We start from the raw sequence: 18,998 nt of genomic DNA on the forward strand, positions 1-18,998 counted from the left end.
GTGGGAGTATAATTTGTTTTTCTTTTTTTTTTTTTTTTTTTTTTCTTCCTTCTTTGGTACTGGGGATCAAACTCGGATCCTTGCACTTGCGAGGCGGGCAGTGGCACCACTGAGCTAAGTCTCTGGCCCACAGGTATATTTTTAAATTAAAACCAAACATATCTTTTCTTCTGCTTTCTTCAGAAGTACTACGGGCGTAAATCCCCAATTGGGAGAGGTGTTTGCCGTCTACGAAAGGCCTATTACAACGCCAGGCATGAGGCATCAGCCCAAATTGACGAGATTGTGGGAGAAACAGCAAGTGAAGCAGACAGCAGTGAAACCTCAGCCTCTGAAAAAGAAAACGGGCATGAGAAGGATGATGACATTATCCGCTGTATCTGTGGCCTCTACAAGGATGAGGGCCTCATGATCCAGTGTGACAAGTGCATGGTGAGGGCCAGGAGGTGAAATGCAAGCCTGGTCACCTTATTCAAAGCAGCAGCCATACCTCTCAGCTTGGTTGGCTTTTTATGAGCTGGAACTTAGCTTTGGCATCTGATATCCCTCACCACTGAACATATTCTTTCTTTTATATCTCTCGTTTTACTCTTTCCCGTCTTTTCCTCCACTTCTTTATGATTATAATTTTTACCAACTATGGAATGTACAAAATAACAAATTTCACTGTGACATTTTCATACGTACATATAACACACTTAAATCATATCTACCTCGCTGTTTCCTCTCTTATCCCAACCCCTCTTCTCTCCCCTTTCCATTTACATAATAGTTTCCCTTCCACTTGTTGGTTTTACTTTGGTTTTTTTGAGACAGGGTCTCACTGTGTACTTCAAGCTGGCCTGAACTCACTCTGTAGCACTGGTTGGCCTCAGACTCACAGCAGTCCTCCTGCCTCAGCCCCATATGCTGGGATTACAGGTGTGCACCACCACACCTGGCCTCTTTTCTTAGTAGATATTTATAGTGCATAATGATTATATTCAATGTGGGGAATTACTACATGTACCTTACACACCTCCTTTTTTTTTTTTTGCCCTTCTCACCCTCCCCTTTTACATTTATATCATCTTTTTTCCCCCCTAGACTCCACATATGAGGAAAACTACCTCCCTTTCTATCACTTTTCACTGTATTCATCTCTCATAATCCAGATCAAGGAAGATAATATTTGGGCTAATGCTTTACTTTGAAAAGCATGAGAGAGAATATAATCTCTATAGCATGGGTACAGATAAATTGTAATACATAAAACCATGTAAGACTACCAATAGAGGAATTGAGGCCAGGATTTGAGCCCTTTTGTCCTTATTTAATACAAGTGAATTCTACATTTTGTGTAAAGTGGGGATATGACTAACACATAGGGTGTTGAGAGGATAAACAAGGCTAAGTGAAAACATGTTAGGACTGTAAAAACCTCTCATACTGGCTACATCATAAATATGATTTTAATAAGTAATCAGTAGTAATTTGTCTTATTATTCATCTCCCCATTTTATTTGCCTAGATCTCTATATTATTAATCTATATACTTCTGTTCAAGCACATTCTTTTTTTCTCTTTGCTATCTTACCATTATCTCTCACCGACGTATTCCTTAATTCCTTTTTTGTTTGTTTTTATTTTAGACCCAGTCTCACTGTGTAGTCACTGCTAGCCTTGAACTCACTATAAAGCCTAGTCTGGCATTGAAACTTGTGCTAGAAGTACATCACCATCTCCGACATATTTTATTTTTTGGGATAGGGCCTCACTATGTAGCTCAAGCTAGCCTTGAACTTGCTGCCCATCTGCCTCAGCCTCCCAGTAGCAGGGAATTCCTATTTTACTGTACATTGTTTTATTGCTGTTTTTTTATTCTTAGCTCCTAAGACTTTTTTGTTTCTTTTTGGATTTTGATTCTTTGGTTGGGTTGTCTTGTTCTTTTAAGGTCTCGCTGTGTAGTTCAGGCTGAACTTGAACTCACTGTTTCGCTCAGGCTGGCCTCATACTCCTGAAGATCCCCCTGCCTCGGCCTCCCAAGTGCTGGGACTACAGTTGTGTGCCACCATGCCCAGCCAGCCCCTATGATTTTCTACATAAGTCTAAATTCCCCTCTTCTCTCTCAACTTTGCCTTTTCTATAGGTTTGGCAGCACTGTGATTGTATGGGCGTGAACTCAGATGTGGAGCACTACCTTTGTGAGCAGTGTGACCCCAGGCCTGTGGACAGGGTAAGCTATCCTCTTGAGAAAGCTCTGGTCTACAAGTAGAAGATGTAGCACATGTTACCTTTTTCCACCCTACTCCTACTACACAGAATTGCTTTTAAGTTGTTCAACATCTGTAGGCCTATTTCTTATGTTTTACATTGAGGGTAATGATTCTACCCTTTTCTTTTCTCAGGAATATGATCAAAGGGAATATAAACATACTTAGAAATCTATAGAAGGAATGGTATTATATAAAACTAAGGTTTTTACTTCTGCATGTGGCACATGCCTATAATCCCAGCACTCAAGAGGCTGAGGCAGGAGGATCACTACAATTTAGAGGTCAACCTGGGCTACATAGTAAGTTCAAGGCCAGCCTGCACTGCACAGTGAGACCTATCTCAAAATAATAAAATTTTTTCATGAATACTATCAATTGTCCATATGAGGAATAGCTTAGAAACTACAGAAATTGTTGCTATAAGTACCACTTATATTAGGCAGTGTTAAGAGAAAAGAGTACTAGACTCGGAATCGGCAAAGGTTCATCTTTGGCCTTCTGTACAGTATATAAGGGCCGATAACCTGCCCAAGTTATTAAGTAGGTTGTTGTCTTGGTGCTACCATATTTAATGTGTGACTTTGGGCAAGTTGCTCTCTTAAAAGGAGAGGGACTGGGGATTTAGCACAGTGGTTCTGCCGGCTGCCACGCAAGCATAAGGTCCTGAGTTTGCAAACCCTGTACAAAAATAAATAAAATCAAAGAGACTTAGGCAGCTTTTGTGAAGACAGATTGGGGTGATGGGATTGCATGCAAGACCTTTCACATGCTAGGCAAGTGTTCTAGTGCTCAGCTAAAAATTCCCAGCCCAGTGCTTAACAGTGCTGCTGCTGTCATTTTTAGGTAGACAGCTCCTTGTTGTAAGGTATGCATTTCAGGATGTTTGGCTTCCCTGGCCCTTGGACTCTGAATACTGGTGCACTCCTCCCCGAGTCATTACAGTAATCAAAGTTGACTTAACATGTTATCAGGTGTCTCCTAGGTAGCACAGAGCAACCATATAGTGCTATGTAGAGTAGTGATTGAGATGCTCGGCCTGCTAACTTTGTCCTCTAATTCCACTTTTCCAAACTTAATAACTCCACTTACTTTTGTCTTTCATCTGTGGTGTATTGAAATGACTTAACAGTAGGCCTTGGTGATTGGGGTTTAGTTCTTCTCTTCTCTTGACTAGAGATCGGTAGGTTTGGTGCATTGATTCTGGTCCTTACCCATGGCTTTTTGCCCTATCAGGAGGTGCCCATGATCCCATGTCCCCACTATGCCCAGCCAGGCTGTGTCTACTTCATCTGCTTGCTTCGAGATGACCTGCTGCTTCGTCAAGGTGTGTACACAGACTCTTTTTTTGTTTTGTTTTGTTTTGTTTTTTGAGATGGTCTCACTCTGTAGTTGAGACTGCCCTGGAACTCACTATGTAGCCCAGGCTAGTCTCGAACTCAGCAGCGATCCTCCTGCCTCATCCTCCCAAGTGCTGGGATTACAGGTGTGCACCACCACGCCTGGCTATACACAGATTCTAATCAGACCCACCTGTCAGAACTGACCTTTGTTGGCCACAGCGGCTCTCACCTGTAATCCCAGCACTCAGAAAGTTGAGGCAGGAGAATCACAAGTTTGAAGCCAGCATGGGCTACATAGTGAGCTCAAGTCTGACCTGGACAGTAAAACTATATAAATCTAAAAACAAAACAAAAAATAATAATCTGACCTTTATGAATGGAAGGATGTATCTGCTGTTCATGTAGTAGTTACTGTCCCATGTGGCCTTTACTAGCAATAGAATATATATTCTTATATTTTATGCTTACATAGTATCACATCTCTATCATATAATACAGTATACCCTTGATTTAGGATCTCACTTTGTTCCTGAGGGCTGCTTGTAACTGGAGATGGTCTGCTAAGGCTCAGGCTCCTATACACAACCTTCAAAATCTCTCTCCTGTACACAGGCAGATCTCAGTGTCCTTAAGAGACATTGGCCCAGGATTTCTCATTTAACCCCACACAGGAAAGGATGCTGTGATGTTCCTTCCAGAACTCTTTAAGGGTTAAATCTGTCTGAGACCATCTGGAAGCACAAGTGACCAACGTTCGAGTTATAACTCAAGACTTTGGTTATAAGATAAAACTAAAATTCCAGCTGGACGTGGTGGCACTTGCCTGTAATCCTGGTACTCAGAAGGCTGAGGCAGGAGTATTGCCACAAGTTCAAGGCCAGCCTGGGCTACATAGTGAGTTCAAGGCCAATCTGAGCTACATAGCATAGACCCTGTCTCAAAAAAAAAAAAAAAAAAGCTAAAATTCTGATTCTAACCCAAGTTGTTCATATGTCAGTCAGGTTGTTTATAACTCAAGGGTCCTCTGTACCAATTTGTAAAGAGAGGTTTGTAAAGCTAATTTCAGGTCCAGAGTTGTGGTGCATGCCTGTAATCCCAGTGCTTGAAAGGCTGATGCAGGAAGATCACAGCAAGTTCATGGTCAGCCTGGACTACAAAGTGAAATCCTATCCCAAAAAACAGCTAACTTTAGGACTGGGATTTAGCTCAGTGGTTCCACTGCCTGCTTAGCAAGTACAAGGTCCCAAGTCCCCAGTACCAAAAAATAAAAAATAAAAGCTAACTTTAAAACTAAGAAAATGCCCGGCACAATGGCACATGCCAGTATTCCCAACACGCAGGAGGCTGAGGCAGGAGGATCACTGAGAGTTGAAGGCCAACCTGAGCTACATAGTGAGACCTTATCTCCCCGCAAAAAACTAAGAACTTAAAAAGTCCAAAAGATGGAAGACCTCTCTCATGTCATTATTACAGTCTAAAATAGATTATCATCGCTGCTACACTGCTGTTTGAGCTCTCCATCTGTGTATTGTTTTAGATAATGAGTTCTGTCTTTGTAGACCCTGGGTCAGAGAAATGGAAATTATTTTAACCCTCTCTTTTGCTCTTTGCATTCCTAGGCGACTGTGTGTACCTGATGAGGGACAGTCGGCGCACCCCTGATGGCCACCCTGTCCGTCAGTCCTATCGACTATTGTCTCACATTAACCGTGATAAACTTGACATCTTCCGCATCGAGAAGCTTTGGAAGAATGAAAAGTATGTGCTGTGTTCCTTTCATTTTCTTCCAGCTGTACCCTACCAGCAGGGCTGGGTATTCACTAGATTCTGCTCATCAGCTAATTCTATCCCTTCTCATTTTTCCTTTTATTTAGAGAGGAAAGGTTTGCCTTTGGTCACCATTATTTCCGTCCCCATGAAACCCACCACTCTCCGTCCCGACGGTTCTATCACAATGAGCTGTTCCGGGTGCCGCTGTATGAGATCATTCCCTTGGAGGCTGTAGTGGGGACCTGCTGTGTGCTGGACCTTTACACATATTGCAAAGGTGAATGATTTCGTCTAGTTAACAGTCAACAGCCCCTGTCCTTTAATCTTTAGTTGCTCACCTCATTCTTGTCACCTCTGTCTAATGAAAAATGATTGAGTGCTAGCTGTGAAAGTTCAGAGAAAAATGTTACATTTTGTCTTTGTTTTATCTAGTGCTTGGTACCAAATAAATGTTCGTTCCTACTATTTTTTTAAATTGAGAGAGCCAGGGATTCAGCTCAGTAGCACCTCGCAAGCAGAAGGTCCCGAGTTCAAACCCCAGTACCAGAAAAAATATTAATTAATTAATTTAGTAAAAAGTTTAAATACAGTATGCTAATTGTAAACTCTGGCTTCAACACATTTTACCAGTGTAACCATAGGCAAGACACCTAACTAAATGTTTTGGTTTTGGTTTTTGGTTTTTTTTTTGAGACAGGGACTCATTATGTAGTTCAACCTGGCCTTGAACTCTGAAGCCCAGGCTGTCCTCAAATTCACAGCAGTCCTGCTTCAGCCTCCTGAGTGCTGGGATTATAGGCATATAAGTGTTTTCTTACAGAAAATAATGTTAATATTTATTTTAAAGAAAATGCCTGGGAGACTGAGGCAGGAGTATTGCAAATTCATGCCCAGCCTGTATAGTTTAGGGACTTAACAAGAGCTGGTCTCAAAAAATTAAAAGGGTGAAGATGTTGATTCCTATGATGGCTCTGGGTTCAATCTCCGGTACAAGGGAGTGGGGAATGGTAAGGGTTATGTAATTTATAGAAGTACCTGCTCAGTTCATGATTTAAAATGAAAGTTTGATGATAGTTGTCATTATTAGCAGTTCATTTAAAAAGCAAGGTAGTCCAAATATTCCACTCAAAACAAAGCTTTTGTACATAGGGAAAGGAGGGGGCTTGAGGGGAACGGGATAAAACAAAATACATTAAAATTTTTTTTTCTACTCCAAAACTGACAAACTGCTTGTGGCTCTGTGACACTGATCACACCTCTTGCTCCCATTTAAAAGCGTTTATGGCTGGGCGTGGTGGCATATGTCTATAGATCCAGCCAGCTTAGGAGGCTGAGGCAGGAAGATCATCATGAGTTTGAGGCAAGCCAGGGCTACATAGCGAGTTCAAGACCAGCCTGAGCTACATCACAAGACCCTGTCTCCCAAAAGCAAAAAGTGTTTGTGTCCAAGATGAGCACAGTGAACACATGCTTGGGAGGCTGAGGCAGGAAGATTTCGAGTTCAGGACGAGACTGGGCTATATAATGAGACACTGTCTCAAAAAACAAAACAAAACAACAAAAAAGTGTTTCTGGGGCCGGGATTTAGCTCAGTGGTGCCACTGCCTGCCTCACAAGCACAAGGTCCCAAGTTTGATCTCTGGTACCAAAAAAAAAGAATAATGTGTTCCTTCCCTCATATTTATGTCTCCTCTTTTTTCTCATGACTCCACCCAAAATCTGTATCCCCCTCAAAATATTTACTCAAGAACCTCTGCAACACTTGATCTGCATTTCTGGTTTCTGTCTATCCTATGTTATTCCATTTTGTGCTTATATTTCCTTTCTCCTTTTTTTGGACACTGATGTCTTGAGAACTATTCTTTCTTCTTCAACTACCAAATGCTTAACTATATAGCCATTCCAAGTAGCTACAGTGTTTACCTTTTATGGGTCTAGCTGCTCTCCCACAGGTCTGTTGCTGGCCTCTGGGCAGCTAAGATAAATCGAAGGGGAGAAGTCAAATTCTTTAACAGTGTTTGGACTCACAGGGAGACCCAAAGGCGTAAAGGAACAAGATGTGTACATCTGTGATTATCGGCTGGACAAGTCAGCACACCTGTTTTACAAGATCCATCGGAACCGCTATCCTGTCTGCACCAAACCCTATGCTTTTGATCACTTCCCTAAGAAGCTGACTCCCAAAAGAGATTTCTCAGTAAGTCACCTTCCCAGCACTAATGTAGTCAGGACCGTCTGGTTTATGCGTGGGACTCCCAGAATCTTCAAGCATCTCTCTCTGCTTCTTCACCCTGTTCCTTCTCAGACTAGAAATCCCCATTTCTCTTTGGGATAATTGAATAGCATAAATCCATTTCCTTACAGAAAAATACACTTCCTAACATACATCTCAAGAAATTGCTCAGTTGGAGTTAGCTCAGTTGTTCCACTGCCTGCCTCACAAGCACAAGGCACCCAAGTTCGATCCCAGTACCCAAAAATGAAATTGCTAATTTAGTGTTACTCTGTTGGGTATTCTTTTTTTCTTTCTTTTCTTTTCTTTCCTACCACTCTAATCTTTGCTGTTGAGCCCCATATCTGGCTTTTTGTTTGGGGTCCAGATGCCTCACTCAAACGAGGCAAGTGCATTACCATCATACTCCTAACTTTAAGAAGTAGAAAGAATGGCAAGAACCCTGAAAATCTTTTGTGGAAAAAAATCTTTGTCACAGGGTACAGTGGTCCACACCTATAATCCCAGCAGTGGGGAGGTAGCAGTATCAACACAAATTCAAGGCCAGCCTGGGATACACTGCAAGACCCTGTCTCAAAAAAACAAACAAAAACATATGTAAGATGTTCATTAAATAAAATTTGAAAAGGAAAAAATTATATATTCTATTACCTGGAAAATACTTGTTGCTAACATGTATTTTCAGTCCTTCCCTGTATGTATTTTCTTTGAAGTTGTTGAGAACATATGCCAGTAATTTTCATTCATCATCACGTAAATACTTTGGTCATCCATTGATCTGTTGTAATGAAGCCACACCTGACAGAGTCCTCAATTTTGAGGTTATCAGTTCAAAACAGGAAGAAGTGGTTTTGGCTCATGGTTTAGGGGTGTCGGTCCATGGTCTCTGCCCCACTGCTTGGGCCTGTGGTGGTCCAGTACTTCATGGTGGGAATCACTTGGGAGAGGAGGCTGCTCATCTCATGCAGTCAGGAAGCAAAGAGAACAAAAGATGAGCATCCCAGTGGCCTTCAAGATGAGTGTGGTGGTGCACATCTGTAACCCCAGCACACGGAAGGCTAAGGCAAGAGAATCACCTGAATTCAAGGCTGGCATGGGCTACATAGTTCAAAGCTAGGCTGAACTACATACATACCGGAGACCCTGTCTCCCAAAAAGAATCCCTCTTTAAGGGCACTCCCTGCTGATACATTTCTTTCCCATTGAGCCCCACCTGCTACACACTGGGGACCAAGCCCTAAACAAATAGGCCTTTGGAGGACATTTTCAAACTATAGCAGTTGGTCTGTCAAAATTCATAGCTGTCAGCTGGGCGTGGTGGCGCACTCCTGTAATCCCAGCACTCGGGAGGCTGAGGCAGGAGGATCACTGTGAGTTCGAGACCAGCCTGGGCTACACAGTGAGTTCCAGGTCAGTCTCAACTACATAGTGAGACCCTGTCTCAAAGCAAAAAACAACGTAGCTGTCACCCTGGAATGCTTAGGACTAGCCCAGAAAGCAAACCTATATATCCCTATTCTTCTATTTTGTTTCTAGAGACAGGGTCTAACTCTGTATTCCAGGTTGGCCTTGAACTTACTGTGTAGCCCAGGCTGGCCTCAAGCTCATGGCAGTCTTCCTGCCTCAGCCTCCCAAGTATTGGAGTTAACAGGTGTTGTGCCACCATACCCAGCTGTACAACGCTATTCTTCCATTAATTTTTTTTTGGCAGGGGATGCCACAGTCTTTTTTCTTCTCTCTGCCTACTGTCAGCTCCATTTCTCTCATCCAGACTTTGGTCTTGCTTGTTCAATCAACAGCTCCTTGATTAGCTTTCAAATCCTAATCTTAACTATTTGAAAAGTAGGTGTGCTGGGCAAGGTGCTGCATGCCTGTAGTCCCAGCACTCAGGAGGCTGAGGCAGGAGGATTACCAAGAGTTTGAGGCCAGCCTGGGCTACATAGTGAGTTCAAGGCCAGCCTGAGCTACATAGCAAGACCCTGTCTCAAAAAAAATTTCAAAGGTGGGCTAGGGCAGAAGAAACTATGAGCTTGTGGGGCCAGGGTTCCAGCACCTGCCTTGCAAGCACAAGGGCCTGAGTTAGATCCCCAGTACCAAAAAAAAAAGAAAAAGAAATTATAGGGACCAGGGATTTAGCTCAATGGTTCTGCTGCCTGCTTTGCAAGCATAAGGTCCAGAGTTCGATTCCCAGTATCACAAAAAAAAAAAAAGAAAGAAAGAGAGAAAAACAAATGATGAGCTTGTCTCTTCTACTGTCACTACTGTTGTTCTGGGATTACAAAATTGCTAAAAACTATTGTGGCCTACAAATTGCTAGACGTCTTGAAATCTGACCTTAAAACACAGTCACAGTTGAACATAGGGGTAGACACCTGTAATCCCAGCACTGTGGGAGTATGAGGCAAGAGGCCTGCAAGTTCAAGCCCAGCCCGGGCAACTTATCAACTTGGTGAGACTCAAAAAAAAGAAAAAAAAAAAATTAACTGACATTGCAGTGCATTGTGGAGGCCCTGAGTTCATTCCTCAGTGCCAAAAAATTCAGGGGGACAGGGATTTAGCTTAGTGGCCCCATCCCTGCCTCACAAGCACAAGGTCTTGAGTTCAGTCCCCCATACCAAAAAAACAACTCAGCCTTATGCTGAGGTCAGGTGCAGCTTTGCCAGCCACCTCAGTGCACTTACCTCTCCCTTTTCTTCTCTGCAGCCTCACTATGTTCCGGACAACTACAAGAGGAATGGAGGGAGGTGAGTCCCAGGGAAAAGTAAGGGACCCTATGATCCTGTCCCAGAGTGCGAGTGGAGCACAAGAGCAAACCCCTGCCCACTCAGCCCCACAGCCAGGACGGGGTTCCCTGCAGAGTAGGCCAGTGTAGTGATAACCAGCATGTAAGAGCTAGACCTCAGTAGGTGTAGTCCATTGTGCAGCCTTAGCTAGGCAGGGGGTGGATTTGTGGAAAGCAGAAACAAGAGAAAAAATTTTGGAACAATTCCAGGTATTCCGAGGAAAGTCTCTTTTTTTAGATGTCTACAGGCTTACCCTCAAGATTGTGGTGGTGGTGGTGGTGGCGGTTATTTTGGGACAGGGTGTTGCTATGTAGTTCAGGCTGACCTTGAACTTACAATGATCATCCTGCCTCAGCCTCCTGAGTGCTGGGATTACAGATGTGTGCCATTGTGCCTGGCTGTATAGATTTTATTTTTGTTTGCCTGTACCAGCTATGTAGTTCTCATTTTTACGTGAGAAGGATATTCCTGGAGAAACTGCACAAAAGAGTCCTCATTGACTTCCTTACCCTTTGAATGGGTATAACAACTGCTTTCCCACAGCAATAGTTAACATTAGGGAGAAAATACTAGGTAATAGATGTAGAAGGGGGATTCAGAAAACGAATACTCCATTTAGAGGCCTGGTGGGAGCTAGTAGTGCGCATCCTGTAGTCCCAGCACTGGGGAGGCAGAGATAGGAGGATCACAAATTCAAGCTCAGCCAGGGCAGCCTAGCAAGATCTTTTTCTAAATTTAAAGTTTAATAAAAGTTTTTTTTAATGGAGCAAGTTGGGGATATAGCTCAGTGGAGGAGCACCCCTGGGTCCCATCTCCAGAACACACACACACACACACACACAAAAGTGGGGTGTGGGTGTGATGGCACACCCTGTAATCCCAACACTTGGGAGGCTGAGGCAGGAAGATCATCATGAGTTAGAGGCCAGCCTACATAGTGAGTTCAAGGTCAACCTGAACTACATAGTTGAGACCCTGTCTCAAAAAACAAAAGGAGAGAGCCGGGGATTTGGCTCAGTGGTTCTACTGCTTGCCTCGCAAATGCAAGGACCCAAGTTTGATCCCTTTGATCCCTGGTACCAAAAAAAAAAAAGGAGGGGTTGTGGATGTAGCTTAGTGACACAGCACCAGCCTGGCAAGTACAAAGTCCTGAGTTTGATCCTCAGGACAAAAAAAAGCCAGGCATGGTGATGATACACTCACGGAAAAGGGTGAAGCAGAAGGCTCGTGAGTTCAAGGCCACCCTGTGGTACATAGCAAGACACTCAACAACTGACTTCCATTAATTACTCCTCACTGCAGTAGCCTATCGCTGTCACCAGTGGCGCCACATTTCTCTCTGCCCGTGAGGCAGCACAGCCACCTAAGCAGTTTCTCCACCCCTGGTATATTTTATGACCCATGAGAAAAAAAGAGATATACTTAATTTTACAAATAGAAATTAAATTTTAGAAAAAGGTAGTGACTTGTTCAAATAATAATAAAGTGAAAAACAGTCTAGTTTCCTACATTGAGTGGAGGCGCTGACAGGATATAAGCCACCCTTTACCCTCCTCCCCACCCCCTGATCTTATTCCATCTCGTCCTAAACTCACGTACCCTTCCGGCAGATCATCTTGGAAGTCTGAGCGCTCAAAGCCACCCCTGAAGGACCTGGGCCAGGAGGACGATGCCCTGCCCCTGATCGAAGAGGTGCTAGCCAGCCAAGAACAAGCAGCCAGTGAGACGCCCAGCCCGGAGGAGCCGGAGCCAGAGGGCACCCCTGCCGAGGTCAGAGAGGGTGAAAAGAAACCAGAGGAAAGTGCTCAAGAGCCCCAGCCAGCCTGTACCCCTGAGGAACGAAGGCACAGCCAGCGGGAACGACTCAACCACATCCTGCTTAATCTCCTTGAGAAAATCCCTGGAAAGAACGGTAAGAAGAATCGGGCTCATTCTTAGGGTTGAAGATAAGCGAGAAATAAGGTGAGAAGTAATGAAAAAGATTGCTGACCATCCAACGCAGGGCTTCACTCTGCTAGGCAAGCGCTCTACCACTGAACCCTCACACCCCAGGACGACTTTAATTCCTGGCCCAGCATGGGAAGCGTGCTGGGGAAATAGAACAGTTGTGTCGTGGGCCTGCCTTTAGTCTTCACAGTGATACTGGGAGGGGAGGGGACCTTCCCTACAGAGCCCCTCAGCCAGGGCTGGGCGAGCCTGAATTGCTACTCTGTCCGCCAAGGTCTCAGTGAATTCCCGTGTTCCTTAAAGCTCAGCCTGATGGAGGAGTGCAGCGTGGTACTTGATGAAACTTCTCGGTTCTGTTTTCAGCCATTGATGTTACTTACTTGCTGGAAGAAGGATCGGGCAGGAAACTGAGAAGACGTACTTTGTTTATCCCAGAAAGCGGCTTTCGGAAGTGACCCTCAAAGAATGAGAACCTCGAGCATCTGGGATCCAGTGGAGCTAATTAGTCCTGCCTCCTGCTCTCTGGATGTAGACAGGCGGGAAGGTCCGTCCAGGCAAGGGGAATGGGGCCATTCTGTTGGTATTAGGTACTCAGTAAACCTCGGAATGAGTGGAGAGGCAGAGGAAGACCCCTTCGATCTGAGACAGCTCAAGTTTATTAATTTCCTCTCCGTTGCTTCACCCTAAGGCTCAATGCAGACAGGAGGGAGGACCACCCTGGGGATGACCGGAACTATTGGTACTTTACAGGACTTGCCTTTCCCCACAGCTTGGGTTTTTCTGGGTCATCCTCTGATCCCACAGGCACTACTAAGATGCTGCTTCCTGTACCCAGGTATAACTCAGAATCCAAAGGGAAAGGGTCAAGGTCCCCAGCCCTACCCCGTCTGTTCTCTGTTGGCTCTAAGAGCCACCCAGACCTAAAACAGATAGCAGCTAGGGCCTCTTCCCAGTTCCTTGACTAGGAAAGTTTCTGTCTCCTTTCTTGCCCAACCAGGTCAAAGTAAAACATGAGTTAACAGCTCAAAGCACTTGTAACAGCTGCTCCTCCCTACCTCTACTCCCCAAAATAGAATCATGGGATAGGGCAGGCCCCCATGGGGTCGGAAGGGCAGGCAGTACTTGTAATTATTTTTGTTGTACTTTCATAACCTGCAGAATACATTTGTTTTGTTTTGTTTTGTTTTTTCTGAGAAAGCCAGGACCCCGCCAGCACACATGCTGTTTTTGATGCACTATGGTTCGTGTGTGTCTGCTGTGCTGTGCAAGTGAAGATTCATTGCAAATCAAAATCATTTTTAAAACTACATGTAAAAAAACTGAGCTCCTCCCAACAAAAGTCACTACATAAACTGTTGAGCAGTATTCACCTGTACGAGTATTCGTTGTGAGTGTAGATTGTCCGTGGGAAACACTACACTGTGTTCTTCATTGTGTGGCTTTTCGATGTCCATCTCTCCCGGAGACAGTTGTTGTCGCACTCGCAGTCCCTCCTCCGCCCTCCTGAGTGACCTCCTCAGCGGGAGCTATATCCAGGGTGTCCCCTTCCTTCCCGTCCTCTTGACCAGAAGTTACCAGGCTCTACTGTCTCTTTAAAGATAAAATTTAAAAAGCTTTGCTTTGTTGTCTTCACAGACATACGTATGCATATACATTTTAAATGTTCTTATAAGAAAGATCATTTTTAAATGTGCCAAGTTGCGTGTGTGTATGTGTGTGTGTGTGTGCGTGCATATGCTGTGTGATTGGTAAGCAATACAATAGCAAACACGTCCCCATGACTTTCTTTTCTGATACTGGACCAATGCTGTCCTAATTGTACATCTCCCCTTACAATGACAACGCTCTGACTTGTTTAGGTAGAAACAGTGACCTCCTTCCATTCCACTGACTTTTTTCTTTTTCTCCTTTCTGTGTCATTCTTGAGGAAAAAACGAGAGACGGGGATGCCATAGATCCCCTTGAGCAGAGAAAAAGCAAAATAAATATTTTATTAAAGAAAAAAGAGAATTAAGAAAATAGTTTGGAGTATTTTCTTACTGTAGAGAAGCACTGTACACTACTAAGAGACCGGGGTATAAGATACTCATGTGTGGGGCTGGGAAATCGCATGTCCAAGCCCGTTTGAGTGGTTTCTTTTGTTTTACATTGCAGGGAGTGGGTGGGAGGGAGGTGGGATTAGGGGCACTTTGGGGGTCTCCTTTTAGTCAAAAGCAAGAAAATGACAAGAAAGAGATTAAAACCCAATGTTTCTTTTAATAGTGTTAAACACTAAAATTTTAAAAAAATACGAAAAATAAAAAAAAAATTTGTAAAATGTGAGAACAGAAGCAAAAGACACTACGCTCTGTCATTTTATCTTTCTTTTGTTGAAAGACTAAAAACTGAAATGTTTTTTAGACAATCAAATGTTAGGTAAGTGCAAAAACTTGTTTTTTCTTACTGGTGTAGAAATTAATGCCTTTTTTTATTTTTCAGTTATTTTATAATAACAAAATAAAAAGAACCCCCCCATCTGCCAGGCAGGTTTTGATGTTTGAAATGCGGGGCAAAGCACTACATCACTGCAAATAGATACAGAGTAGTCTGCATGTCTGTAGGCTGTGTGATTGCGGAAAATATAAATGCTGCTAATATATTTCCTTTTTACAAAAGCATATCTAAATAGATGATTGTTTTGATGTTAATCTTTGTAAATTATGTATTACCAATTTTAACATTGGATGTAATTGCATAAAAAGCTTGCATCTCAATCCTTGAAAGCCTAGTATTAAATGGAAAAAACTTTTCCTAACTGCGGAGTGGTGAGCTTGCTGTTTGTTGCCTTTCCTACCCTTCTCGTTATCTTCCAGCATCTTCTCCATCCTGTTTCCAAGGAGGGCCCCACGCAAGCACCCACTCTGCTTGCTGTTGGGCTCAGCCTTCTCTCCAGTCCTGGGTCTTTTCAGTGGGGTCCAGCCCCGCCAAGGCAGTGTGACAGGCCTCATTACTCTGCACCTCCGTCCTTGGCACACACATCGTGTCACTTGGTGCTCACGAGTGACCACTGAAGTTGGCAGTAATGTGAGGCCACATTTCCTGGGCAGTGCTGTTCTGGGACATTTCTGTTAAAAGCAGTTTCCTTGCATTTGTTTATTAATCTTTCTGCAGTAAGTACCAAAACCCAGTTTTATTTAAAAAAAACTGAAACAACAGGTTAAGTAACTTGTCCAAGATCACACAGCTGGTTAATCCCACAGTGGCCCTCTGAGCTTATTTCCATTCTGTTGAAGTGAAAACTGAAGCTTGGGGAAGGTTAAGTAACTTGCCAAAGATCATCTCATATTGGAGCCAAGACCACACAGTCTGTGCTCATATAGCAAAGTTCCAGAAATAACCAAAGTGACACTACTGATGATAACGTACTCCTGCCGATGGATCAGATACTTGGATAAGGGGGGTCGGACAGAACACAGCTGCTCAGAAGCCGGAGAGCCGACTACAAAAGTTCTGTCTCCTATGTCACATTCAGATCAAGGTGCCCAGTCTCCATTTTTCTACAAAAGTCATTCATTAGAGCAGTTTTCTTAGATTTATCTTTCCCTTGTTTTGTTTTGGGTGGTTGCTTGGTCAGTTTTGTTTTTTTGGTACTGGGGATCGAACTCAGAACCATGTGCTTGTGAGGCAGGTGCAGCATCACTGAGCTAAATCCCTGGCCCAGTTGGTTTGCTTTTTGAGACAGGGTCTCACTCTGTAACGCAGGCCGGTCTCAGACTCAAGGTAGTCCTGTGTTGGCCTCCCAAATGCTGGAACTATAGGTGTGTGCTTTTATTTTTTTTGTTTAGGTTGAACTCAGAGCCTTCACAGCGAGTTTTTTGTTTTGTTTTGTTTTTTTAAATTATTTGAGATGGGGTCTTGCTAAATTGCCCAGGCTGGGCTCATACTTGCCATGCTCCTGCCTCAGCCTCCCAGAATAACGTCCCTGGCTTGCTTTTTTGTTGTTTATAGCTGTTCTGGTCTAGATACTATATGATAATGTTACAAAACTAAATTTTCTTTTTTTTTCTTTTGGTACCAGGGATCGAACTCAGGTCTTTGCGCTTGCAAATCAGGCGGCAGAACCACTGAGCTACATCCCTGGCCCCAAAACTAAATTTCCTATGTGGCCTATTTTTGTTCTGCAAGGAGGTCCCCCTGCTGTTAGTACCTGTGTAAGCCTGAGAACCATTAGAGCGCTAACTGGAAATGGCACATTACTGATGCCTGAACAGTTTGCTGGGTTTCTTTATACTTCACATCACCCACTCAAACCAAGCACATGGGAACATGAACCAAGCTGCAGTATGAGAAACAAGCTGCTATTACTGTTTCTAAAACTGAGACATCATAGGCCCTGAAGACTACTCTGCAGATCTTTGGGAAGTACTGGTTCTAGTATGCAACTAACAGCAGTCTTCCATATGCATAGAGAAGAATTTTTGCGGGGACAGACAGCCCTAGCCTATGATTTGTAGCTCATGGTCTTTGCACTGAGCTATGTGCCTACTTTTTTGGGGGAACATGGTTTTGCTTAGTAATTCAGGCTGGCATTGAACTCGGAGATCCTCCTGCCTCAGCCCCCTAGTGCTGGGGTTACAAGCATGCATTACCACACCCAGCTCATCGTCTAACATGAAAATATGACTTCATTTGTTGCTGACAGAAGATTACTACGAGTTCAAGGACAGTCTGAAATACATAGCGAGACCCTGCCTCAATATGTATATGTATTTGTGGTAATACTTTGGGTTTTGTTTGTTTGTTTTTTTGAGACAGGGTCTCACTAGTTGAGACTGACCTCAAACTCACAGTGATCCTCCTACCTCAGCCTCCTGAGTGCTGGGATTATAGGCGTGTGCCTGTGGTTATTATGATTGAAGGAGCTTCATAAACTCAAGAACACGAATCCTATAACAGGATCCCCAGAGGCCCTCAGGATTGAGAAACATTAATGTAGAGAACACAAATGCAAACAGGTCAGAGGTAGAGCACAGAAAGGCTAGATTACAGCAAGGCACAAGTGGGTGGGATGAGCTGGCCCCAGAGGAGTGCTGGGCCCGCGGGCCTGCTCCTGGCTGCTCCCAGACCCTCCTGTTGCTGTCCCCTTGTCTTCAGCTTCCTTCCCAAATTTAAGAAACTTCAGACTGCCCTGCTTCATCTCATAGAGCTCAATTTCTCTGAACTTTCCAGCTGCCTGCTTATCGTTAGGGCTTTCTATTTTAGCTTTTTGATTTCTGTCTAAACAACCCAGGAGAGACGCCCAACCCCGTCCTCAGCCTCTGAAATGCCTTAGCTCTTCCCATTATTTCCAGAAGTTGAATGAAAACGCTTCAACTCCTTTAAAAATTAGTAGGCATGGAGTTTTTTTTTTTGGTTTTTTTTTGGTACTGGGGATCGAACTCGGGTCCTTGTGCTTGTGAGGCGGGTGGCGGAACCACTGAGCTAAATCCCCAGCCCAACATAGAGTCATTTTGCTTTTACTTAATGTTATATTGCCAGAGTAGCAACATTAAATAGGGGAAAATAGTGTCCAACACTGGCCTAGCAAGTAGGATGCTAGTCCCACTCTGAAAGTGTCACTTTTTGCAGTACTCTTCCTTCCCTTCACCTAAAAAACATAATTCGAAGGTCTAAACCTTCCATCATTTTTACTCGAGCTTCTGTTGTCAGTCTAACAAATCTCAGAATAGAGAGCACTTTGCTGAGCGTGCAGGTGCACACCTCTAATCCCAGCACTCAGGAAAACCAGCCCGGGCTGCCGAGTGAGACCCTGTCTCAAAAAAAACAAGCAGAAAAAATACAGAAGCCCCTGTGCGTGCTCAGGCACAAAGCAGGGCTCCTCACCACGCTTTAGGGAACTAAGAATGGCAGCGGCACCTGAGTGGTGCCGCACACCTGTCATCCCGGCACTCTAGGAGGCCGAGGAAGGGGCGGGGCCAGGTTTCAGCCCAGCCTGGGCATCTTAGTGACTTAGCAGGACTCCACGTTAAAATTTTATAAAAGGGAGAGCCAGGTGTGGTGGCACATGCCTGTAATCCCAGCACTCAGGAGGCTGAGGCAGGAGGATCGCTGTGAGATAGAGGCCAGCCTGGGATACATAGTGAGTTCCAGGTCAGTCTCAACTACATAGTGAGACCCTGTCTCAAAAAACAAACACTTAAAAGGTGGAGATGCAGCTCAGTGTGAAGGCCTTGGATTCAGTCCCTAGTGCTGGAAAAAAGGGACTGCACCTGCCCTGGGAAGGAAGCTTCTGGCTGGGGCCAGGACCAGGTCCCACCCAGCAGTGTCCTGAAGCCACAGTGACACACATGTTTGAAGCCCATACTTTATTGGGACCAAAGAGGAAACAGACCGCAGGCGCACCCACCAGGGGTGTCCCGCTAGCAGACATGAGTACACAGGGACAGGCGGGGTCAGGCGGCCGGCCCTGGGTGGGACTGGGGAGAGCTCCTTCTACACTTGGAAGAGCAGATTTCACCCTACAGATAGGCATTAAACAGCAGAAAGGGAGGTGGGAGAAATACCATTTCACAGGCGGCAGAAGTGCTTCTGGGGTGGGGTTTGTGGAGCTAGAGAACCAGGGAGGTGTAGCCCACGGGCACCAGCCCCTCGGCGCCGTCGCGCCTGCAGCGCAGCCAGTCCTCGCCCACGG

At 44.4% G+C, this 18,998-nt stretch overlaps 2 protein-coding genes across 3 annotated transcripts in view; one reads left to right on the plus strand and one right to left on the minus strand.

Moving 5' to 3' along the window:
* Ash1l (ASH1 like histone lysine methyltransferase) overlaps window positions 1–14,533 on the plus strand; it is a 138,558-nt gene extending 124,025 nt beyond the window's left edge. The window contains exons 18-26 of one of the 2 annotated variants that reach the window (XM_010643852.3): window positions 184–432; window positions 2,129–2,215; window positions 3,489–3,579; window positions 5,215–5,353; window positions 5,470–5,642; window positions 7,396–7,562; window positions 10,302–10,342; window positions 11,992–12,293; window positions 12,692–14,533. In XM_010643852.3, the coding sequence (XP_010642154.1) occupies window positions 184–432; window positions 2,129–2,215; window positions 3,489–3,579; window positions 5,215–5,353; window positions 5,470–5,642; window positions 7,396–7,562; window positions 10,302–10,342; window positions 11,992–12,293; window positions 12,692–12,783 (1,341 nt within the window). In that variant the 3' untranslated portion in view covers window positions 12,784–14,533. The remainder of the gene's footprint in view (window positions 1–183; window positions 433–2,128; window positions 2,216–3,488; window positions 3,580–5,214; window positions 5,354–5,469; window positions 5,643–7,395; window positions 7,563–10,301; window positions 10,343–11,991; window positions 12,294–12,691) is intronic. The other variant, XM_010643851.3, reaches the window with a different exon arrangement.
* Window positions 14,534–18,653: 4,120 nt separating this feature from the next.
* Rusc1 (RUN and SH3 domain containing 1) overlaps window positions 18,654–18,998 on the minus strand; it is a 6,602-nt gene continuing 6,257 nt past the window's right edge. Inside the window, 1 exon segment of the mRNA XM_033758088.1 lies at window positions 18,654–18,998. This exon segment is cut by the window's right edge and continues 34 nt beyond it. Within this exon segment, the coding sequence (XP_033613979.1) occupies window positions 18,916–18,998 (83 nt within the window). The 3' untranslated portion in view covers window positions 18,654–18,915.

The sequence above is a fragment of the Fukomys damarensis genome, unplaced genomic scaffold (genome assembly GCF_012274545.1).
Source record: "Fukomys damarensis isolate Sample0158 unplaced genomic scaffold, DMR_v1.0_HiC HiC_scaffold_33, whole genome shotgun sequence".
NCBI classification, from domain to species: domain Eukaryota; kingdom Metazoa; phylum Chordata; class Mammalia; order Rodentia; family Bathyergidae; genus Fukomys; species Fukomys damarensis.